General features: G+C 50.5%; 1 protein-coding gene across 2 annotated transcripts; it reads right to left on the reverse strand.

Moving 5' to 3' along the window:
• Positions 1-786: 786 nt before the first annotated feature.
• Bag3 (BAG cochaperone 3) lies at positions 787-24,333 on the reverse strand. 2 transcript variants are annotated; one of them, XM_052712659.1, is made up of 4 exons: positions 23,754-24,333; positions 6,969-7,298; positions 5,166-5,567; positions 787-2,112 (listed from the first exon to the last, which is right to left on the reverse strand). In XM_052712659.1, the coding sequence occupies exons 1-4, from the start codon at positions 23,937-23,939 to the stop codon at positions 1,297-1,299; spliced, it is 1,734 nt and encodes a 577-aa protein (XP_052568619.1). In that variant the 5' UTR covers positions 23,940-24,333; the 3' UTR covers positions 787-1,296. The 2 variants fall into 2 exon arrangements, with proteins under 2 accessions (XP_052568619.1, XP_052568618.1); XM_052712658.1 differs by having other exon boundaries at positions 787-2,115; positions 23,754-24,330.
• Positions 24,334-25,057: the final 724 nt, after the last annotated feature.

Genomic DNA, 25,057 nt, shown 5'->3' on the forward strand with positions numbered 1-25,057 from the left:
TCCACTCAGTGTCTTCTGAGTACACCTGACCCAGAACCCTAAAGGCACCTAGGAACTCAGTCTGACAGGAGAAACCTAGTCCTATCCAGCTTGATGATTCAGAAGTGTCAAATCAAGATACCTCCATGACTCTCAAGCACATTTCCAATCCCCAGTGACCGGAACTCCACACAGCACTTTGTTGACAGTGAGAACTGGCTTTCTTGTGCGCTTGTAAATTATCTCAACCCCATGGTGATGCCTGAGGCCAGGGGAGTTAAACACTGCTGATGTAGCATGTTGACAGCATGATCTGAAGAGGTCTAGCAAGCATATTCCACTACCTAAGCCGACAGCCCTGAGCTCTCCCATGTTTCAGCTAAAAAGAGACCCAAGACTCGCTCTCTCAGGAGTCAGGCCAATCCCAGAACTGCCTCAGAAATCCATCCATCATTTGACTAAAGTCAGGAACAATCTTTTCCTGTGTGTTTTCATGTGTGTGTACACACCCCTGTGAAGAGGCCAAGGTCAACATGGGGTGTTGCCCTCAACTGTTCTTACCTCATTAATGAGACAGGGTCTCTCACTGAGCCTGGAGCTCACTGGGTCAGCAAGGCTGGCTGACTAGTGAGGCCTAGGCATCCTCTTCTCCACCTCCCTAGCACCGGGATGATAGGCCTGTGAGGCTATCGGTGCAAAACTTTTTATATACGGATCCTCGCTTCACCCAGAGCTACATGCCCAGTCCTGGAACAACCTCGATGCTATCTGCCACTCTTCAAACTTTCAGAAACCACAAAAACCATCTTGAGAGTTATATAATCACTTTATTTCCACCTCTCCCCCGAAATGTAACATTAAAGCCATTCCACATACAGATAGAGTCCTAAGGCTCCTCGCACATCTCATTTTAGCTAAAGTTAGATATTTCAGTAATGAGATGAAGATTATCCCATTGAAATGGCAACACGTCTCAAAACCGGGTTTCATATTCCTGTAACTCTCTGCCTATCTCCCCAAACCCCTTTAGTCCAGAGCTACAGAAAGACAGCTCACAGCCATGGCTAACTCACCGTACCCATGCACAGAAAGGCCTCTCACACAAGCAGCGGGGTTAGACTTCGGAAACAGGCAATTTTTTTTATTTATACGGATAATACAGAAGAAATCCCCCTTTGTTAGTGCTCTACCTCCACCCCAAGTTACGGCATACCAAGCAGCTATGGATAATAAGAACCAACTGACGGCAAGTCCCGCAGTGCATGCAACTTAAAAGTCTCTACGGCACACTGTCGGTCGCAAGGCTCCACGTAGACACTAGGGTGCCACTGGATTATTGCCAGCCGAGTCTGCTGTGCCGCTGGGATTTGGAGGCGGGGCTGCTTTGGCTTCTAGCTGTTGGCTTTCAGTTTGTGGATCTTCAGGGTTTTTCTTATCCTGGTCAGCTGCCCCGGCACCCATGCCTATGATTTCCTGCAGTGGCTGCTCCGACGCCAAGTTGCTGGGCTGGAGTTCATAGACTTGTACTTGACCCGGGACGTCGATTGCCTTCTGCTCGAGTTTTTCCAAGATGGTCTGAACCTTCCTGACGCCATCTCTCCTGGCCTGGCGCACATCAGCTCGCCCTTCAGGGTCTACAGAATCCAGGGCCAGCAGCTCTTTGGTCAGATACTCTTCGATCATCAGGTACTTTTTATCCGTCTTCTTGCCTTCAAAGTTGTCTACGGCCTGCTCCAGCCCTTGTACCTTCTCCAGGATGGCTTCCACCTTCAGCACACCTGGGTGTTTAGCAGGAGCTTCCGCCGCTTCTCCTGGTTTGGGGGCTGCCGCCGCTTCTGCAGGGGCGGGGCTTGGGGCTGCCTTCTGTTCTGCAGCCACATTCTTGGGGGAAGAAGGGACAGCTGAGGGGGCAGGGCTGGGAGAAGGGCAAGGAATTGGGGCCGAGGAGACCTTTACTTCCACCTTCTCAGCAGGAGGAGGTGGCTTCTGGGACACAGGCTTAGAGTCTGCCTCCTTGCGGATGACTTGAATGGGGATGTGTCCAGGAGGGAGATCTGGTCCAGCTGGGCCTGGCTTACTTTCTGTTTTGTTTTCTGGTTGGGTGGCAGGTGGAGGTTCTCGATGGGTCATGGGCTGCTGAGAAAAGAGGGCACAAACTTTTAATAGCTGTCTGAAGCAATCATTTATAGCTAATACCAAACAGTAAGAGAACCGGAGATAACTTTTTTTTTATTGAGCGTGTGTATGCAGGCTCTTGTGCCATGGTGTGCATGTGGGTGTTAGAGGACAGCTTGCAGAGTTCTATCCTCCCACCATTCCGTGAGTTCCGGGAACTGAGCTCAGACTGCCCGGCTTGCACAGCATGCTCCTCTCTATCCACTGAGCTTAGAAAATGACTTTCATAAGAAAGATTCTTAAAAATTTGTATTTATGTTTATGTGATCTGTATGTATGTCACGTGCCCTTTTTTAAGGTCAGCCAAAAGCCAAATTACAAACTGGGTATTAATCATGTATGTGACCAAATTATTTGCTAAGCCTCAGTGATCAGCTTATTTCCTAGTTATTTCCTGTAGATGAACTTCTGTAATTCTCAAAAATGAAACAGCATGCTGGCTGCTCATGGGGTTTGCTCAGGAGTACTTTCTGAGCGACTCCGACTCAGGCCGAGGCCAGGGGCACTACCTCAGGTCCAGCCTCTCCTGGCTGTAGCCTCGTGGGTGACCTTTCAAACACCTGTTCCAGACTTATAGCAGCCTAGTGGTTTCTGCTCAGACCAGTTTTTTGTTTGTTTATTTGTTTTTTGAGAATAAACAAGATGCTTGCAATAGTTAGCCCTGGAGGAATTTGGCCCCCCAACCCTGATGATACAATACCTATCCTGGCGCCTGGCTGCACAGTTCTTCCAGGGACTGGAGGTCAAGGTCATATTTTTAAAAATGAACTGTGCTCCAACTGGGAACTGAGTAGGGCTCTTCTAGCATCTAAATGAATAGCTGGATTCTAAAATCCTCACATGCTCCAGTTTCATCAACTGGGAAGAAATGCTGCACTATTCTCATCCCAAGTAAAAAATACGAATTCTACTTTAATGTGTAGATAAGTCAAATCCGTGGATGCTCTAAAAATGGTTCGTTGAACAAGCTACAGAAGAGAGGTCACCAAGATCAAGGTCAATAGAGGTCAAACTGGGGTTAAATGCTCCCTCACCGACTCCAGGAAACATGGGGCAGGCTGGAGGGTAATTCTCACTACACATGGGCCCTCTTTCCCAGGATTGCTAAATCCAGGTATGGATCCCGAGTGGCGGGGCTATCTCATTGGCAAGTTCTTTTTCCACCAAATGCCTTTGGCCCAACATCAGCCCTCACCACTTATCATGCCTCCACACAGCCACCCCCGACTCTGGGCTTTAAAAGCAGTGGAAGGCTGTGTAAGAAGAAACACTTAGCAAAGGGCGTCCCGTGCTCTTCAGAAATGTCAAGGTCATGAAAGCATCGGGAGGCTGGGAAACAGTTCCAGAGACTAAAGGGAAGTGACGTCCAAAGGCCGTGTTTTCAATCCTGGGTCAGATCTCCAAAGGGGAAAGAGCTGGGAAGGAAATCTGAAAAGCGGACAGTACACTGGATAATGCCGCTCAAGAATATTACATTTCTGGAATCTGGCCAATCTACTACGGTTGTGCTTCCTAGGAAAAATATTTGCTGAAGTATTCAGGAGTCAAGGGGCATGTTATTCGCAAGTACTTCTCTTGCAGTTAAAAAGTAGATGATACAGAGAAAGAAGGGACAGAAAATCAGAGCAGCCAGCATTGACAGGGTGAGGGTGGGGGTGGGGTGGGGGGGTGGTCCTGGGGGTGAAACTCAGTTGCCAGTGTTTGACTGGTGTGTAAAAGGCCCTGGGTTTGATACCAGCACCACATGAACCCAACACAGTGGTACACCCTGTAACCCCAGCACTAGAGGAATAGAAACAGGAGGGCCAGAGTTTGGATCCCCAGGGGCTACTGTAACCGCTTAGATGGGTGTGGTGGGCCATCCGTAATCCCAGCAGCACTCAGGAGGCAGAGATAAGTTATCCCCAAAAGCAAGAGAAGATGGCTAGCTAGATTAGTTGTACTGGCAAGCTCTGCACTGAGTGAGAGATCCTGCCTCAGTATAAAAGGTGGAGAGAGTGGAAGAGACCCCGTGGCAACCATGGGCCTCCACAAGGACATGCCTGTACATACACAAATCATGTATCCTATCCATGCATGTGTGCACACCACACACATGCAGAAACCACAAAAAGATGATGAAGGGTTTCTGTTTCAGGGACTTAGATAATATTATCACTGTTTGTAGGAGATTGATTTCCTTTTAAAAACTGATAATAATTCAGCTGCTCATGTTGCAGCCGGAGGAGGCCAAGGACACTAAGTGTCCTGCCTGTAAGCCGCAGGCTGTTCAGTTTCAATAACATCTCGCCCCAGCTTCCTGGGAGGATGCGCAGGATTGCACCCACGATCTCCACCGGACCGGGATGGCTTTCCCCTACTGCCTGCCAGTGCATCAGCCAAGGACTAGAGCACCCTCCTGTAAAGGGCGGAGAATGTGTCAGACACGGGCCCCTGTTGTCAGGCTCAGAGCTAAGAGGGCCATGTGGTATGCACAGAATAATCAATCAGGTGCTGGACCCTGAGCGACTCACACAGACATGGGGAGAAAGGAGCTGGCTTGGGGAATAGACTAGCTGGGCCAACCCCTTGGAGGGCAGGGAGAGAGGGTCTGCACTGGTGCTTTATGGAACAGATCCAGCCTAAGCAAACTCCCAGAAGGATCAAGAGAATGGCTTGTAGAACAGAGAAAGGGAAACAGCATCTCTCTTAAATTGGAGACCACACTGTGGTTGGAGTGTGAGTGGGGGCATGGGGAGCCCAGGAAAGGTGTGGTGAGCGTTAAGGAACATGATCCTAAGGGTCGAGAGTGACAACCCTGAGTTAGAGCATTACCCCTCTGCCCCTAGAGTTGCTGCAATGACAAGCAATCAGCTGAGCAAAAGCTGTGGACCGGCAACTTCTAGAATTCTGCTTTTCTCTAGCCATGCCGAGGCCTACTAGGCAGCACCTTGAGGAAGGCCAGGGCACCTGCAGAACCCCTCTGCCGGCTACAGCCATCTGAATTTCTGTCAACCACTGACGCTCCGTACCTGAGGCCTGTCAACCACCGTGTGCACACGGATGGGTGACGGGGAGTGAACTGGTGTGCCGCTTCTGGCCGGAGAGCCTTCCCGGCTGGATGCACCACGGACCTGTGACCTGAATGGGGATGCTGCCCGGAGCGGCCGGGGCTCCCAGTCATCCCCCTGGATCTTGTGGTACACAGGCTGGTGGGTCTGGTATTCACCCTGCTGGGCTGGGTAGTGAGTCTTCTGGGCTTGGTGGAAGGAGGGCTGGGCTGCTGGCCGGGTGATGTTCTGCTCATGTATCACAGGGATGGGTATGTAGCCCCGGGGGAGCTGGTGGCTACCCAGACTGCTCCTGCCGGAGGAGGGCAGGCTGGCCGAGGAGGATGAGGAGGAGCAGTCAGAGGCAGCTGGAGACTGAGACCGCTGCAAGAGAAAAAGGGTGCTATTAATGACCCTGCCGCCCTGGCACTCCCAGTACCCATCAGGTATCACAGAACACATTTCCCAAAGCCTTCCCGTGTGAGGATAAGGGCTGCGTGCGTCCCTTTGTGAGGGAGCAAATGCTCAGTGTGTTTGGGGCATTGGTTTCCATCTCCAGTAGTACCACCCCACTTAACACATACGGCACTGAGACCAAGAGGGCTGGGAATGCAGCTCCCTGGGAGAGCACTTGCCTAGGAGCTCTGAAATGAAAAGGCCCGGGTTCAAACGCTTGGAAGCTCAGTTCTCTGAGCCTCACCTGAAATGTGGGAAAAGGATGGCCTGCCTGTGCACCTCACAGGGTTGCTTTCCGGATTAACCGAATGCATCTGTGCACAAGCCTTGGCAGGCAGCAGTGTGCACAGGAAGGGCGTGCTCCACTGTGCTTGCTGTCACATCTCCTCACTTCCTCTCAGCCTCTTGTTGGAGAACGCAGTGGAGCACCTGGGAGCTGCCTGTGTCTGCGTGCAGGCCAGATCCCTCTCTCCTAATCTACCTTCTAGAAAGTGAAGAAGGCGGCTCTTCAGGTGGCTCACGACTCAAAGCCTTCGTTAGCTTAAATCTTCTAAGCTCTCTGACCAGTGTGCAGTTTTGACTGACATACAGCTAAAACTTTACAAACGCAGGAGCCACATCTCCTAGGAAGGGGAGAGACCTCCAGGATCCCACCTCAACTATGACTTTCCACCCCAGGATGGTGAAGTTGAACAGACGTAGGAGTCGAGAGGCAATCGGGACGCCGATACAATCAGGAAATGGGGGGCTCATACTCAAGATGATGAGCCAAAGACAGGAGGACGAAGAGGCCCTAACCGCTTAGAACCCTACCAGATCTGCGGGCCACAACCCTCAGCTCAGAACCGGATGGGTTGCAGTCTTTCACTATTAACGAACCCCGCCGTGCTGAGCTTCAGGGCTCGAGCCCAAGTCTAAAGCTGTGGCCCTTCTGACTTCAGCTGTGTTTCCTTTAGCGGCACACTCTGAAGACAGAGATGCCGTTCTGATTTCATCCCCAGCGGAGGGCCAAATGGCTGCTGTGTATCGGGGAGGGCTGAACAGAATAGCTGAGGGCTCTCTCTGAAACAGAGAGCCCAGTGTGAATAACGAGCACTGACCTAGGAGGCCAGGCAGCTGCTGCAGCTGGACTACCTCTACCTCGACGCCGTTTGGACCATGCAGTTGCCATCCGGGCGTCAATTCTTTTAGTACAAAAATAAGCCTGGCCACCTGAGAAACACAGGTGTAAGATACAGGGAACAAGGAGCCTGCCAGACTGTCTCTGCCGCAGAGAAACACTGATGTGGCGGGCCGGACCCTGAGCCCAGCGTGAGCCAGGTCTCTTACCTCAGGTCCATGGGCAGCCGGGGGCTGGGCTGCTGCAGCTGTGGGCACCTGTCCACACTGTTTATCTGGCTGGGTGGCTTCTGTCACGCCGCCACGCAAAGGGGACTGGGACCTCTGAGGAGCAGCCGCTGCTGCCTCAGTTCGAAATCGCTGCACCCCGGGCTGGGAGTAGGCATGGGAGAGGTGTGGCTGCCGATTTTCAGAGCCTTCGTGGAGGACAGGAATGGGAATGTAGCCTGGTCGGAGCTGGGGGTATATGGGGTGGCCTTCTCTGGTGGGCAGCAGCCTGGAGCCTTCACGGGAAGGGCCATTGGCAGAGGATGAAGTTTCCTAAAATGAAGTAAGGAGAAACAAAGATGGGTTAGAAACAGGGCAGAGACCTGAGAAGGAAAGGTTGTGCAGAACGCTTGTGCGGAGTGACGTGGGCTTCAGAGGCCAGACAGGCTGGCTGAGCACAGGGCACAGACAGCCCACTGCCTCTGCTTTTTCCGGACTCCCAGAGACTGCTTTGTGATCAACAGTTTAAGATTCAGGGGTGCTGGGAATGGTGGTGCACGCCTTTAATCCCAGGACCTGGGAGGTAGAAGGGCGCAGATCTCTGACTTTGAGGCCATCCTGGTCTACACAGTATGTCGAAGGCTAGCCCAGGTTATATAATAAAACCTGTCGCCGGAGGGAAAAAAAAAGAAGATGAGGTGCATCTGGAAGTCAAAGTATCACTTTGAAGCACATGAGGAGTCTCACTCTCCCACAGTGGTGAGACGGGTTTTTTTCTGGGTGACAGTCACACAGCAGGGTAGGACAACAGACAGCAGCTAACTGCCCTTGCAGATCTCCAGAGACTGAAGCCAGGAGGTGATCCCAGGAAGACTCAGCTCCAGTTACCAAACTGCACCAGACTTCTCAGCTTCCAATAAAGCCACAGTTTGTATTTGATCCAAGCACAGAACATAACTTGAAAATCTTTCTGGAGAAGCATGTATGTTTGTGTGTGTGTGTGTGTGTGTGTGTGTGTGTGTGTGTGTACATGCACGTGTGTCAGGGGCTAGCTCCTTGGAAACATTTTTAGAACAAGCTGCAAGAGAGGGATACGCAGGAATGCAGAAGTGGTACAAGAAGAATACAAAACCAGGGATCAATGTGCCGGTCTCTCAAGGCCAGCTCACCAGAGTCTCTGCCTGGCCAGACTTCAGAGCAAGGCTACTGAACTTTCTCCTCAGCTCAGCTGTGCACTTCCTTATAAAATCCACTTACTGCAAAAGAACAGCTGAGCCAGGTCAACCACAGTCCCCTCCCTCCTAGCCCACCCCTGTGGCTGCCTGATCAGGTTCCCAGCTCTGCCCTGCCTTCTGTCCTCCCCAGGAGATGTCAGGTCGCCCTTGGCTTGTAAGAATCCCGCTAGGTGAGTTTGATCAGAACCCCCTTGGCCTTTGACCAGCTTTCTCCTTGGAGTCACTTTCTAGCCACACGTCCCACCCTGTGCCTTGTCTGTGCTTGGCAGGGTGCTGCGCCCATCTCTCTCCCCACAGCAGCAGCCTTGGTCCTATCTCAGTGGTCCGTCCCCATGACCTCTTCCTTGCCATGCTCTAACAAGTTCCATAGAACACTTCCCCCTTCAACACAGTAAACCCTGTTTGGGCCAGGAGCAGTTGGGGGTCCTTCTCATGTCCTCTCACAAAGTTGTTTCTTTAGAGGCCTGGCTATTTTGGGACCCTTGAGAAGGCCAAGTTCCAGATGTACCTCTGGGGAAGATCTTATTTCAGACACCGAGGCCAGCCAGTCACTCACTGGGCAATGACATCTCTCTCCAATCAGTGGCAGTGCAATTTGGCCTCCGACCGTCTCCTGAGCATAAGAGTCCTTCCTCAGGAGAGGAGCTGTGCTGTGCCTCTTGCACATATCCAAGTAGGTCGGTATTTAGGAGAGTAAGCCTTCCTCAGCAAAGCAGTGCTCTGAATGGCCAACCCATGCCTAAAGCCGGGAATCTGTGAGCTCTGAGTGGAATTTCTACAGCTGCAGAACTGGGCAAAAGCTAAGGACAGTCCCTCACGATTGATTTGCGTTTTGAGTGAAAAGGCCATTAATTCTGCCATGTTTTATATTTACATACAGGTCTGGACACCAGGTGGCTGGCCCTGGAATGCGGCCCTTTCAGGGTCATCCACTGCCTCTCTCCTGCTGAGACCTTGCCCCTGGAGGGCCTCCAAAATACAGAAAAGGCAAGGGTGTCACTGTGTCCTTGGGGAGAGGGGCAGACAGGCACTCGGTACTCTTAGATTAGAATACCCACGTGCTCAGGACATCAGCATTATTTTAGCCTGCTTAACTCTCGGGTCACTCAAGAGTTAGGAGTAGATCCAGGCCTCAGAGAACCCAGTTCTGGCCATGAGGCATGCACCATAGGGAGCTGGCAGGAGACGACAAAGAAGCCTGCTCTAACATGTTTTCTAGGCAATGGGATCGTTCACTCACTGGGACAGGCACCCTTCTTTGCAGCTGGAATCAGGCTTTGCATCGTCCTGTCACATGTTTGGGGGGACCGCCTGCAACTTATCATTTCCTCTGGCATGAACAGAACCTCAGCCACTACCTACTCCTCAGAGCCAGGCAGCTAGCAAGCCCGAGCTTGCCTCCTCTGAAACCATCAATGAGCATCAAGCCACCATTCAGATGGGCCCCAGGGGTCATCACACCAATGAGATATGACCCTTGCAAATAAGGGGTTTGTAAGACAAGTTAAGGGGCTGGGGATGTAGCACACTTGGTAGAGTGCTGGCCTAGCGTGCAGGAAATCCCAAGGATCATATAAACCAGGTACAGTGGTGCACACCTATAATCCCAGCACTTGGGAAGTAGAAGCAGAAGGATCACAAGTTCAAGGTCATCTCCAGCTACATACTGAGTTTGAAGTCAGCCTGGATTCATGTAGACAGGTTAATGCATGAAACAAACAGGAACCACGTTTACCTGAAAAGCGGGGGTGGCTGAGGTATAAATGACATTCCCCACAGTGGAGGTTAGCCTAGCTAGGATCCAAGCTCCTTGCCACCATTAGTCAACAATTCAGTAAGCATGGATAATTCTCTTACCCCTCTAAGCCTTCAATGCCGTTTCTTTAAAACAAAGCAGGTGGCCAGGTGGTGGTGGTGGTGGTGGTGCACGCCTTTAATCCCAGCACTCAGGAGGCAGAGCCAGGCGGGTCTCTGTGAGTTTGTAGGCTAGCCTGGTCTACAGAGCGAGATCCAGGACAGGTGCCAAAACTACACAGAGAAACCCTGTCTCGAAAAACCAAAAACAACAACAACAACAACAAAAAAAAAAAACCCAAAAAAAACCAACAATAACAAAAAAACAAACAAAAACTCAAAAAAACAAAACAAACAAAAACAAAGCAAGCAACAAGCACCCTACAGAACTACGGTGAGACTGTTTGTGACAAGGCCTTACATGTAGCCCAGGCTGGCCTCAAATGTCTGCTTTTGCTTGCGCTACCAGGGTACAGAGATTGCAGGTGTGTTCCAGACCTCGATTTCTGATTTTTTTCTTTTCAATTTTAAAATCTGTTTTAGTGTTTTCCTTGCACGAATGTGTACCCAGTGTGCACAATACCCTCAGAGGCTGAAGTTACCAACAGCTGTGGACTGCCATGTGGATGCCAGGAATCAATCTCCAGTCCTCTGGAAAAGCATCCAGTGCTCTTGACTGCTGAAACATCTCTCCAGGCCTGAGTTGGCTTTTTTGTTTTGTGTTGTGTTTTTTTTTTTTTTTTTTTTTTTTTTTTTGGTTTTTCGAGACAGGGTTTCTCTGTGTAGCTTTGAGCCTCTCCTGGAACTCACTTGGTAGCCCAGGCTGGCCTCGAACTCACAGAGATCCGCCTGCCTCTGCCTCCCGAGTGCTGGGATTAAAGGCGTGCGCCACCACCGCCCGGCTGTGTTGTGTTGTTTTTAAGGCTGAAAATCACTACATGTCCAGGTTGGCCTTAAACTCAGATCCGATTGCCTTTGCTGGGACTAAAGGTGTGTACCACCACCACACCTGGCCTTTAAAAAATGTTGACTATGTGGGAGACCAGAAGACAGCATCAGATCCCCTGGAGCTGTAGTTACAGGCAGTTGTAAGCTGGGAACCGAATGCAGGTCCTCTGTAAAAGCAGTAGGTAATCATCTCTGCAGCCCCTTGGGTGAAGTTTTCTAAGCCACACTTAAGAAGGACGTGCAGAAGGTCCAGAAGAAATCAGAGTCCCCCACCTAAAGAGACACAAGAGACTCCAAAACCAAGGGGCCCAAAGTGAAGGACAAGGCCAAATGCTGGTGACAGAAATGACACCTATGAAAGTGGCTTGGAAGGTTCTGGAAGGAACCTTGAGTTAATGAAAACATTCTCTGCATCTGGGTGGTGTATATGTATACATACACCCCACCAAAGGCTATACTTTTCTGCAGCCCCTTACTAATCACCCCTGTCACAGCTCACCCACCCCAACAGCCCTATGCCCCTCGGACAGGCCTGATTGTGGGGGCTTCTCCTAGGGGCAGCCCTATATCAAGGGCACTGAAGACCTTGCCTCTACACAGCTCACCCGTGTTTTGAACCTCAACTGGAAAAGCCAAGGGAGAGGAGAAGCCTCATCCAGCTCACACAGGGACCTTGACAGGAGAGGCAACATCTAACCTGTGTCTTTGCGGAAGTGTTAGGTCTGGGCCCAGGGAGCAAGAAGCGTGATAACCATGAACAGATGCTGAACTATGGGAGACGAGACGAGGTAGAGGGTTTTCATCAACAGATGCCGCAACAAGACAGGAGGAACCAAGAGGAGAGATGAAGGTGTAAGGAAAGGAGAAACCGAGGCACCAGACTTACAGGAAGAGGTGAATGAGGAGGGGGCGTAGGGCAGAGATGGGAGGGAGGCGTAGTGGGGAAGAGAAGTGAGCAGGAGGCAGAAGCCCTCCGTAGCCAGAAGGACATGAGGAAAAGCGGGAACCTCCACCAAGACTCTGGTCTTGAGCTTGAGGTCAACTGGAAATGTCGCTGCAGGTTGGACAGCCGGGTGGGCCTGGCCCGAGGCTGCTTTTCCTTATAGTCCTGAGTCTCTTAGGTCTGTGTGAATCAGTCGCCCACACATGCCATTGGATAGAACCCCATCATCACTGAGAGCACTGCACCCTAAAGAAGTTTCAGGCTCCCCTCTATTCCTCTGTTGGGTTTTGTTTGGAAAAAAGTATTTTGAAAAACTTCACAGAATAGGTCAAAACAACAACTACTTCAGTGATAATTTCGGCCATAGCAAGGTCCGCACTGGAGTGCCTTGGCCTTGCTGGTGCTCTGCCTCTTCCACTAGAGTCTCAATAGCAAAAGCCTGTTTTCATTAAGAAAAAAAGCACTGCCTGGAAGGGATGTAGGGTCCATTCTAACCTGTGATGGTCTCGTGACAGCGCACGTGCGTGCGTGCGTGCGTGTGTGTGTGTGTGTGTGTGTGTGTGTGTGTGTGTGTGCGTGTGTGTAAAGAAAATGCGTAATATTTGTGATTCCCCTTGAAGACCATTTAAACTGTACCTCTTCAGTTCACTCAGAGCTATTCTCAAGTTCAAGCTCACGTCCACAGGTGACTCTGGGTCATACCAGCATCTTTCAGGTAAGACTCCTGAACCTAACCATCCTGACTGCCGTGGGGACCTCAGGAGTCCTCTCCATCTTGTATCATCCCACATGAGGCTGGTCACAAGCACAGCTGCCCAGCAGATGCCTGTGAGTCTTCACCTCTTCCCGGTGACCTCCCTGCAGCCCGGCTTGTTATCTTGATCTTTGCCGAAAACATCATGGAGACATACAAACTCTAATTAGGAGATGAGAGCCTCGGGGCTGACTTTCACTTACCTTACTGCATTAATTCATAAACGAATGCGCTCATTTTACTCTGTTGTTTGTATATTGCAAACATTATTGCAAATATTAAAATCCTGAGGCTACCTTAGGGCACCAAACGACTCCATGAGATGGCCAGGAAAAAAAAAAAATCAGGAAAAATATTAAATGAGCCTAAACGTGCCCTTTTAGGCATAAGACATTATTAGAGGAAGCCTGAAGACAGGCTCTGAGCTGGGTGAGTGACGGGCTTGTCCGCAGGTCTGCAAACACTACAGGGACAGACCACTGACAAAAGAGTGCCCCACCATGTGTCACATGAGCAGCCTGCACCCCCTCCTTAGACCCCAATTTTCCTTAGCTATATAAAACTCAGGGGAGACCCAGAAATATTCTACCAAGTATTGGTTCTCAGACTATAGGGGGCAATGGAGCACCCAGGGAAAAATAAAAATAAAAACAATGGAAGATCTTTGTCCATCTCAAGCAAATCTTATTCAACTTGGCTGAGAGGGCCTAGGGGACTGGCGTGAAGAGGGATCTGAGGTACGCACCAGAAACTGCTGGAACTCATCTATGGCCATATCACCACAAGCATGCCTTAATTTGTCAGAAGTCGCTGGAACTCAAAGGACCCCCAAGACAAGGCTGAACCCCACCCCCACCCTCATATTAGAAGCAGGGTTGGAAGAAGAGCGGTTGGGCACCTTTTAGGTAGGTGCTCCACACACCATGAGCTGGCGCACCCCATTCCACAGGACGGAATGGAAAACAGGCCTCAACCCAAGCGTAGCTAGTTTGCTACACACTGAGGAGGTGGCGCTCTGAACCCTGGAAACAGCCCCCAATCCTGGCTCTTAATGAAGTGGGCTTGACACCTAAAACCACCGTTCCCTGTTACTATGGCGACGGTAGCAAAGGCAGAGCGATCAGCACTTCCAAGTCCAGCCCTGGAGTTTTAAGTAGAACCCCAATTCCATGAACTGGGTTTTTAGGCCGGAAGAGCTTCCACCCAGGTCAGTTGTTGAGTTTTACTAACAATACTTCAAAACTTCTAACACCAGTGAAAAAGACAGAGGTTTGAAGTGGAACTCTTGGTGGAGCCAGGATCTGGGCAGAGATGAAGCGGCTTGGCTCATCTCTATCAGGCGGGTTACAGATGACAAAACTTTCACCTCGGCAGACACCTGACCTTCAGTGACCCATCACAGCCTTTTGTCTGGTCCAACAGGCCACATCAATGACTTATTATCAATGTGATACCTAAGCAGCCAGGCATTCCGGGAGCCAAGCTCAAAATTCTCTTACTCCCCTGAGTTGTGAGACTGGGTCTCCCTCCACTGCTTCTGGAGGGCTTCTGAGGAGACAGGTTTTGTTCCGGGACTCCTGGTAAGACAAGAGGTCATGGGGCTGAAGAGATGGCAGAGGACCAGGATTAGGTTCCCAGCACCCACGGCTAGTGACTCACAACAGCCTCTAATTCCAGCTCTAAGGGATCCAATGGCCTCTCGTGACCTCCGAAAGTGACTGCACACTTGTGTGCACAAACCTGCACTCACAACACATACACAATTAAAAACAAAAATAATTATGAATAAGTCTTTAAAAAAAAAAGATATTAGGGCTGTGTTGACCACAATACTGTGAGTCACAGGTCATGTATGCGTCACAAGTCAAAGACTTGCTCTGATAGGCCAGTTATTCAAACAGAAACACTTTTATCAGCCGGGCGTTGCTGGCACACACCTTTAATCCTAGCACTCAGGAGGCAGAGGCAGGGGGATCTCTGTGAGTTGGAGGCCAGCCTGGTGGTCTACAGAGTGAGTTCCAGGACAGCCAGGGCTGTTACGTAGAGAAACCCTGTGAAACAAACAAAAGGAGCCCTTCACCCCGGGATTAACAGAAGGGACGTCCCTATGTGTTTAGGAGATGAATCCTGGACTGCCAGTCTTGGCCGCTGTGCCCAAATGAGCAAGTATGAATGGGCATGAGCCCTGGCCTATCAGCTGCCACCCTGGACGCCAACCTTTCCCTGCAGCTCATTAGCCTTGGACAGAATCTGCTACAACAACAGGCTCAGTGTCCCAGCCATTAAAATTCCCTTACTTTCCAGGGGGCTCTAAAGCCCTTTTATCTCCGTCTTAAGAGACTGGTTTGCAAGAAGGCCAAAGTCTACACTGAGAACTAACCCGGAAGTAAACAGGGCCAACTAATACCCTAAAAATCTAAGCCCTGAATGCTCTTCTCTCAAAGAGGCTAGTCAGCTGCTTGGGGGAGGGGCTTACACACAGGAAACCTTACTGCTGGGAAAGGGCATGTAAACGCACGGAATGGAGCTACATGCATGGAATGGAGCTGGGCACCCATCCAGAGACTGAGGGAAGGAGAGCCAGGCCAGGGCAGGGTACGCAAAGGTTGGCCTGGGAGCAGAGCATCTGCTGCCCTCTCCTCAGCATGCTGACTGCACCCCTCAGAAGAGCCCACACATGGTCTGGGGGCAAGTGTCACCACCCTCAGCTGCTGGTTCTTTCCCCTGCTGGAGGGAGTGCCGGGACCCACAGTCAGCCTCGAGCCTCCCCACTTTCCCAAGCCCTGGAACCTTCCTCTTGGTTTTCTACCTGGCAAATGAAGGAATGGGATGGATCCCAAGTCCCAGGGGAAGCTGGTGTACAGACAGCTACGCGGGAGAAGCCACTCAAGACACACTTAGCTCCTCAACCCACAGCTTCAGGGAAAAACCAAGTACTTACTTCCTCTCAGGGAAGAAACAAAGGCCACTTGCTGTCATCAATGCAGATGGAAAATTACCCAAATCTCCACTTGGGAAGCAAACAGAATTTTAAAAGATCAGGAGGGGCCCCTCCTGTACCTGGAGCATTTCCACAGCCTTCCTAAGGTCTCATTCCAGACTAAAGGTAAACACAATGGTCCTGTCACAAGGCCTTTCGCCTGACATTACGGCTCTCAGCCACTCATTCCCCGCCATGAACCGGGCTCCTGGGTCCTGTCTGGCACTGTTCTTAGGACCTGCAGAGACAACTGAGGGGCAACTTCTTCTCAAGGAATCAGGGCCGAATGATGAAGAGTTCAGGGCAGCACAATGTAGCGACCCCTCTCTTGTCTATCCCTGGTATAAATCCACAAGCCCTCGGAGCAAAGGGGCCTTGATGGAGACCCCAGAAGGTCCGAACGCCTTCATCTGATCCCCTACTGTGTTCCAAGTTACTGTGTACACAACCCTCACAGGGGCACAGGAAGCCCAGGTCAGGGTTCTGAGGGCTGTCTGGACACCAGCCAAGGGAGAATCAGCTAGATCTGGGACAAGCTTATGAGAGACAAGACTTCAGGCCTGTCTGTTGTGTGAAAGACCCATGTGTGGCCAGGCCCGCTATATGGGGGGTCAGTTGGACACCTATCTACAAAGACCTTCCCACTTGGTGGTAAACATCCCTAGCTAGGAACAATACATAGGCTTCAGTTCAAGCTTTGAATGAAGGCCCCTCCACGCACTATCTCCTCTGATTCTCTCAACCCCGTTAAGAGTGGTCCACTTACACAAGGAACAGGCTAATGGAGGACATGCAATTTGCTTGAGACCTCCAGAATCCAGATTTGTCTAGCAGTAAGGCTGGGCACATAATTTTTTCCCTGCCACTCCTGGATGCTGTGTGTTGACACTTGTGTGTGATCTCTCCAAGCCCTTCTGTCCCACTCCTCCTGGACTGAGGCTCAGACCCGAAACATTCGGTCTGGGTGCTCTCCAAGTCAGGGAGCACCCGCTCTGTGCTGAGTCATCGGCCCAGCCACGGCAGGACCAGCAAGCCAAGACTTTTGGCTCCATTCTGAGTCACCCTGACTCTAAGGCTTCCCCATCACCAGGCACAGGGGGACTACTACGGAGGGAGACAACCCAGCTGCGCCTCACAGGTGAGGGGGCTTTGCTTGTGTGCAAACAGCCTGATGAGCTAACCCTGAAGGATGGACCATCCACCACGCCTTTTCACACTCAGCTGCCTTCCAAGTCTCCCACCATTAGGCTTTCCAAAACTGTCCATTCCTTATTTATTCATTCAGTGTCCAAGAAAGACATTTCTAAACAACTGAGGAAAAGGGTCCCCACACTTCTACTTTGGTGAATACTGCCGAAGTTCCTCTGAAATAGGAAGAATCGCTTTCCAAGAAAACATCTTCAGTAGGAAGCCTCAGTTCAAAGGACACAGCCCTGTGCTGGGAACTGGGGGAAACTGACGGGTTTACAGGCTCCCCACCCCCATGCCCATCCCCCATTCGGATGGCAGCAATCGGAGATTCTAGGTGGTTCTGGGTAGAGAGTAAAGAACTTGGTATGTACGGTGTCTGCTCTTACTGCCAGCCACAAGAAAAAATAATTAGATTCCTCTGCCAGAGCCGCCGCCGCCGCCGCCGCCACACCACTACCGCTGGCTGCTCCGGATCTGCAGTGTCTGGCTGCTGTCGGCTCCAGTCCCTCCCTGCAGATCTGAGGAAGATGCTGTGTCACTGGTGGGAACAAAACAGCTCCTCCAGACCTGAGAGGATGGGCTCAGGGGGTCAGCACTGACCTCTGCACAGAAAAGGCCACCCAGAAAGTGACTAAAGGGACAGGCCTCTGGGGGACATCTGGGAGTCTAAGGACATCACGGTTGTGCTGGGGGGGGGGGGGGGGGAGGTGCTGAAGGCTTCTGAAGACACACTTTGTGTTTGTACTTCTATGGAGGCGTTGCCCTGTGCCCACAGATTCTGCTAGGCAAGGAGAGGCTGAGATGAAACAGACCGCCTGGAACACTCAACAGGGCTGTGAGCCAAAAAGGCAAAGCAAGAAGAGAGCCCACCACTCAGAGATTCAAATCAGAGCAGTGTGGAGTCGATCTAGAGCGGGGACGGCCTGCTTCTGGCCTGAGAGAGGTGAGGCAAGTAAATAAATATGCCTGACACTTCTACAGGACCGGGAGCAGGAATGACTGGACAGCCTTTCTATGGAGCCACAGGCTAGGCACATCCCTCTGCGTCATGGAATAGTTTCTACCTCAGCGTCTAGAGCATTTAAAGAGACAAGGTTTTTAAAAGCACACATCCATATCCTACACACATACACACTCTCTGGCTTCCTCCAAAGCTACCAAGGCCACAAAGATATTTTTCATAGAAACAAGTGAGAACTTTGTAACATCGGCTATCACAAAAAAAAGAAAAAGTCACATGTGCCCATGATGAACCAAGTTCAGCTTCTGTATGTGTGTGAACTGAGGAGATCTGGTGCCGGCCAGGAGTCCCTAAGGTCTGAGGCAGCAGTAGATTTATGTGGTGATGCCTCACAGTTATAAGCAGGGGGAAAAGGGACTGGAGAACGGTACAGTGGGGGAGGGGACGAGGATTCTCATCACTGCCGGTCCCTGGAGAGTCTCCAAGGCTCTTCTTGAGAAGCAAGAGCCTTCCTCGGCTCTCAGCTTTTCTTCATGAGGCCTCTCATATATTTAAGATCGAATTAAAACACGAAGGAAAAAAGAACAGGTTTGGATTATGTATATGGCTTCCTAGTTTGGATGGAAGATACCAGAACAAAAATTTGAATGTCGATAAACAGTAACAAACATGTAGAGTGGTTTATATAAGGAGACCACGTGCCATTCCAGAAGCAGGGGCAGAGCTTATCAATCAAGCCTCACGGGTGGTATGAAGTTTTCTGACTCACCACCAGCCCCGACAGCATCCAACATTTTAAGCCTTCTCAGCCCTGGCTAACGTCAAATGCTGCCACAGTTCCCCTGTGTACGCACTCGAACCCTATAAAGGACAAATCTGCTTCACAAAACGGGGGACGAACTGTGTCCTGGGAGGTGCAGTCCGTTCTTGTGCAAGCCAAAGACACAGGCTGTTCTTCAGAGGGAAAATGAAGGTCTTGGACGCACACCCTCCTGAGGCACGTGGCCGTGCTCCCGATCCACTCCCACCAAACCACTTTCCAGCCCGGACTGCAGCTCGCTGGAAAGGCGAGGGGGAGAAGAGCTACTCATTTCCTGACTCTGCTAAGAGGTGCCGTGGCCTAGGATCGATGTAGAAAGACAGAATGACCTCATCTTCAGAGAACAGGAGGACCTGCTGAGCCTAAGGCAGCATAAATGGGTCTTTCTACTTCAACCATAAACTCAAAAAACAGGCCCAATTTTCTGTGAAAGAACATTTCTCCCTCTCACAGAACTCAGCACAGTCTGCCAAAGTGGAAGTGAGATGCGGGGAGACAGAAAGGAGGCAAAACACTCCAGGCCTGGGGTGGCGGGAGGTCGCTCACCCTGCCGCTGTGCACAGGGTACCTAGGCTCCCCGAGGCATGCCACCTCCAGAGGTCAGACACCAGGAGATGTTGGCAGGCCAAATGTGAAGCAGGAGGCTCTCCCTGTTCCAAAGGGGGCCAGGGGCCACTGTGGCTCTCAAGACCCTGGTGGCAGACTCAGAATCACCAGAAAGCCCTCTGAACTTACTTCTGGGTGCCATTCTGGGCAATTCAGATTCAACATGGAGTTGGAGGAGAAATGGTCAAGTTACTGCAATGTGCATTCTTTTTAAAGATTTATTATTTTTATCTGATTTGCGTCTACATATATGTCTGTGCTTCAGATTCCCTGGAACTGGAGTGAGCCACGTGATGTGGGTGCTGGGAAGTGAGCCCAGGTCCTCTGCAAGAGCAGCAAGTGCAGTTAACTACTGGACCATCTCTCTAGGCCCTTAGTATACAGTCGTGTGTGTGTGTGTGTGTGTGTGTGTGTGTGTGTGTGTGTGTGTGCCCCCGGAGCTGAGGACCGAACCCAGGGCCTTGTGCTTGCAAGCGCTCTACCACTGAGCTAAATCCCCAACCCCAGTGTATAGTCTTAAAATGCTCCCTGGAGGGCATCAAGATGGCTTGGCAGGTAAGGACACCTACCACCAAGCCTGAGGGCCTGAGTTCCATCTCAAGAATCCACATGGTGGACACTTCCACTAAGCTGTCCTCTCAGCGCTACATAGAGGCCACACAGTGTGCACCACACAAGCACAAAATTAAACCGAATTAAAAAACGAAACTCTGGGAGGCAGAGCCAGGTGGATCTCTGTGAGTTCGAGGCCAGCCTGGTCTACAGAGCAAGATCCAGGACAGGCACCAAAACTACACAGAGAAACCCTGTCTTGAAAAACCAATAAAAAATAAAAAAAATAAAAATAAAAAAACCAAAACAAAACAAGCAAAAAAAAAAAAACAACATAAACTCTAGAGATTGCCAGATTGGTGAGTCCCCAGAACCACAGCGGTGAACAGCCCTGCTCCATGAAGGACAGTCTGCCAGGTAAGGGATCAGCACTCTAGAGTACCTGGCCTCAGAGATGCTGAGGAGTGGCTACAAGGGCCCATGTATCTCCAGACCCCAAAGTGAAAACCAACTTTTTTACAGAAAAAGGTGTCTTGGCTGGTGCGTGGGCCTCCCTGATGAGTGGAAAGCTGCAGAAAAGTAAGATGGAGGAAGTGTAGTTGCTTGGAAAGGAGTTGGTGAGCAGACACATTGCCTCCAGCTGAAACAGGCCAAGGGGCTTGTTTACTATAAAAACAGGGTGGGAGATTTGCTATAACCACTTCAGAGAAAACAAAAGTCAACCCTGAGAAGACAACATTTAAGACTGAATGCAACACAAAGGGCTAGTGCTTTTCTTCTTTCCATGAAGGACTCATTTTTGCCAGCTTTGACTGTAAACATCCAGATGTTCTTGGTTTCCCAACTCAGGGAAGGGATCTTTACTGACTGATAAGCATCTCCCCCCAAGGCGAATATGCTGTGAGGGTCTCTTAGCTCTTTCCCCTTATGTTTCAAGAAACCTATTTCAGGGGCTGGAGAGATGGCTCAGCAGTCAGGAGTGCTTCCTGTTCTCCCAGAGGACCTGGGGTCCATTCCCAACATTCACAAGTCGGCTGCCAACCACCCATAACTACAGCTCCAGGGAATCCAACATCCTTTTGGGCTCCGAGGACACGTGTACACACAAGCATACACATACGTAAAAACAGAGAAACCAATTTCTAATATAAAATATGAAAGGTTTTCCTGGTTTGTAGCCTGCAGTAAGGTACAACTTGTAAGTCAAACTGCCCCCCAGTCACACACATCTTCTGGGACCATCTGGGAAGCCCAGACTCAAAGCAAAGCACAGCTTGAGGGACTTGGCTCCCAGATAGAAATGCTCATTTCCTCCTTGTGCTTTGGTCCCACACTGGCGAGTCTATCTCAAGTAATAAATTTGGTAAGGGAAACCCTTCTCCTGAGTTAATCACAATCCACCATCAAAATCCTGGCTAGCACAGCAGAGTCAGTATGATCCAGGTTCATAAAAGTTCAAGCCACGGGCTGGAGAGGTGGCTCAGTGGTTAAGAACATGGCGGCTCTTCCAGAAGTCCTGAGTTCAATTCCCAGCACCCACATGGCAGCTGTCTGTAACTGTAACTACAGTTCCAGAGGATCCAACACCCTCACACAAACATACATGCAGGCAAAACACCAATGCACATTAAATAATTTTTTTTAAATTGCTTTTAAAAAAAAAGGTCAAGCCACTTCTGATTTCTTACTGGTCAGTCCACTTGGGCCTTCTCTTTGCCATTGGGTGCTAAGTGGGTGACCTTCAGAAACACTGGAATTCTCTGCATTACCTTATACAGTAGGAAGTGGGTCACCACTAAGGACCTTTCCAGTTTAAAATTATAATGGTAAAAATTTCCAGTTCTTTCAAGCCTAAGACATCTGATTTAGTATTTTGCACTTTGTTTGGTAAGAACAATGTTAACTGTTAATAGTTTTTTACCTTGCACAGTCTAAAGCATCTACCTAGTGTCTACAGCAAGATCCTGACTTGCGAGCTGGGCGGTGGTGCCACACACCTTAAATCCCAGCACTTGGGAGGCAGAGGCAGGTGGATCAGTCAGTTTGAGGCCAGCCTGGTCTATAGAGGTCTTACAGGACAGCCAGGGCTACACAGAGAAACCTGCCTTGAAAAAACAAACAACAAAAAAAACAAAATCAAATCCCACTTTCTGAGTACCAGCATGGGCATGCTTAAACTTGACCTTCACTCCCAACAAGGGGTGCCAGCAGGCTGTGATTCTTCTTGTAGTTACAGGAAGGAGGCCTCAAAATACAGCTGTCTACAGCTGTAATACACTGTGGGTCCTCTACTCCCCACGCAGTCTCAAGAAGGCTAGTTTCAAAAGAGAACATTTTACCCAGGGGGACAGACACACACAAAAAAGATCCATGCAATTATGCCCACCTAATTACAATCAGGAATAAATATACAACTAATTCCTTGTAAATGTAAACCGCTGCTGAGTATGTGGCTCACTGCTGGATACCAGGGTTGTGGCAATAGTTGTAAGGAAAAAGAGTTTTGTCTGGCATTCTCAAAGACCTGGGTCACCCACGCATTAAAATGAAAGTAGAATTTTCTAAAATAATAATTTATTAAAGCATTTCAAATTTGGTTAGTTTTTGAAAATTCCAAATATCAACTCTTTACTGCTTTTAATTTCTTCAGACAGCAATAAGGCTTTGTCTTTTGGTGTTTTTGGTTTTTTTTTGTGTTTGTTTGTTTGTTTGAGGCAAGGTTTCTCTGTAGACCAGGCTGGCTTTGAACTGAGAGTCGCCTGTCTCCGCCTCCTGAGTGCTGAGGTTAAAGGGGTGTACCATTATCTAATCAGGCCCAGGTTAGTCTTTAAGTCTTTATTTTACCAAACTTTTCATTTTGAAAAGGTCAAATTTACATAAATTATAACTGATCAGTGTGCTAAGTATGACTTTTGTTAATTATATATTAAAAGATCCTACCTAAATTTGTAATTGTAAGCATTCTGTTCAAAATTAATTGTTTCTTTAAAGACAGGGTCTTTTTTGCAGCACAGGCTGGCTTCATTCCAAATTTAATCATTTTTTGAGACAGACTCTGGTTGTTGTACCCCACGCTGGCCTTGAATTCCAGATCCTCCCGCCTCAGCCTCCTGAGTGCTGGGATGACAGGCGTGCCCGTGCCTGGCTTCGTTCCAAATCTGTATTTTCACATTTTCTTGCTCTTGATGTTGAAATTACACATGCCTGAATGTTCGTAAATGAAGCATACACCTGCTGTGTTCACAAGACTCCTCAGCTGTTTCTGGTAACAAACTTGGAGTATTTTAATACGACAATAATAAGGAAGAATTACACCATTAAAAATGTATTCGCTTTCTCTCCAGTGTGGGGTAATGGCTAAGTATGTGAGGCAATGTCGGATCTCTAGTTTGGAAACTGTCAGAAAGAGTATCCTTTAAAAAAAAAAAAAAGACGAGTAACAGCGTCAGAGAACCCTCTAACCGAAAGCTGTTTCAATTAGGAATACAAGTTTAATGTTAAATGTAGGGGGGAAATAACTTATTTACTAGAGCAGACTGAGTCACTCTATGCCTGAGATCCAGCAAAGTCAAGATAAAACTAAGTTCGGAACTTGAAGGTGAAATTCCCAAAGGGCTCCACCTCAGCAGCCCTGCAGGCCGGGCCGGGCGCCACCAGCACCGGAGGGAGCCGAGGGTGTCAGCACGCGGGGCGGTAGGACAGAAAGGCGGCGGCCGGGCCAGGCCTGGGCCTCAGCCGCTCATCGGGCCGGTCGCCCCTCCCGGGGACCGCAGCTCCGCCCGCCCTTCGTCCTTTGCCCTTCGCAAGAAGCTGTAGAAAACGTCCCGATGACACCACGAGGGTCGCACCTCGCTGGCTCCCCTCCAAAACCGCCCGACGCCTGTCCGGGGAGGGTACGGGAAGGGACTCTCCTGGCGCAGGAGGGCGCAGGGTGGGGTGACTCGCGTAGCCCCGGCCCGACCGGGTCCCTCCACCGTCGAGGTGGGCCCGCGAGCCCCACTCACCTTGGGACCCTCGGGGGGCACGCGCGGGTCGTTCCACGTCGTGGTGCGACTGTTGTGGTCCACGAAGAAGGGCCAGCCGGTCTGCGGGTCGATCTTGATCTCCCAGCCCGGGGGCAGGGGGTCTCGGTCACCGGCTCCGTTGCCGGACGCCATCTGCATCACTGGAGACTGGGTTGCGGCGCTCATGCTGGGTCGGGGTCCGCCCGGGGCGCGGAGCTAGGGCGCGGGTCACGAGGTCGTGGAGTGCGGGCACCTCTGCGTCGCCGACGTGTCCGAGAAGCCGGCGCCGGGCACCTTTATGAATTAAAGGACTGGGTGACGTGGCCGGAGAGGGGTGGAAGTGTCTGGAAATAGCCTCCTAGCTGCCAAAGGGGAAGGAGGAGATAAAGGGAAGGCAGCAACTGGCCGGCTAGAAACTTCTGGTCCCATCCAGAGAACTTGGCGGCCGCCCTGAGTTGGATGTGGAGCTCCGCCCTGAGTCATCGGCTATAATCGCTGCGGGGCGGGACCGTGGGCGGGATCGGAGGTGGGGATTTGTCACCCGCCCCTCCTCCTCGTCTCCTCCTGCGGTCCCTCCCAGCAGCTGTCCCGTGCGCGTCCCGGGGCGTGTGCGTCCCAAGGCCTGTGCGCCTCGCGACGGATGGGCGCGCACCGGTGTCCTTGTGCGCCCAAGGTGGTTTTGACCTCCGAACTCGCAGCCACTCCTTCGCACCGCGCGGGGTGTCCCGGGACTGGCAGTCCGCGGGCCGGGTGCCTGTGGCCCCGCCTCTGTGGAGCGACTAAATCATCTTTAAGCTCGGAAAGTCCCTCCCGCCCCCATGCCCAAGTACGCTAATACTCAGGGACACTGGCGTCCTGCAGTGACGTTTTAATAACTTTCTCTCAAGGACTTTGGGACTGCCCCCGAGGAGTTCTGGAATGCTGATCTGACGTCACAAAAAAACAAAACAAAAAAAAGTGCTGTGAAACTCACCTGCCCGCTTTGGAAACCTGAAGAACAAAGGAAAGAAGTGATGGCCTTACGCTCTTGGCCTTCTCTAGTACAGACACTTTCTTACAGTGACTGGCCTTAAAATTTATATTCTCTGGGGTTTGGAGTGGGTTTGTTGTTTGATTTTGTTTCTAATGGTAAAGGTGGACTCTGATTCGGAAAAATAAGGATCAAACCAAACCCTGCAATTCTGTTTATTTAATGGCAATCAACTCCTAATCCCATTGCCTTCCTAGTGCCCAGGTCACTCCAAAGAGAGAACGTTTGTGGGGTCCAGTTCAGGTTCTTAGGCGTGCAGACTCACTCCCTCACA

Source organism: Peromyscus californicus, unplaced genomic scaffold, assembly GCF_007827085.1.
Source record: "Peromyscus californicus insignis strain IS unplaced genomic scaffold, ASM782708v3 Scaffold_4__1_contigs__length_199733344, whole genome shotgun sequence".
NCBI classification, from domain to species: Eukaryota; Metazoa; Chordata; class Mammalia; order Rodentia; family Cricetidae; genus Peromyscus; species Peromyscus californicus.

Excerpts from the sequence above, each read along its gene's own strand:
- Bag3 (XM_052712658.1), bottom strand. The coding sequence starts at position 23,939 with ATGAGCGCCGCAACCCAGTCTCCAGTGATGCAGATGGCGTCCGGCAAC. Across the intron at positions 7,299-23,753 it reads TGCCCCCCGAGGGTCCCAAG|GAAACTTCATCCTCTGCCAA; the intron begins GTGAGTGGGGCT and ends ACTTCATTTTAG. Across the intron at positions 2,116-5,165 it reads CGGTGGTTGACAGGCCTCAG|CAGCCCATGACCCATCGAGA; the intron begins GTACGGAGCGTC and ends CTCTTTTCTCAG.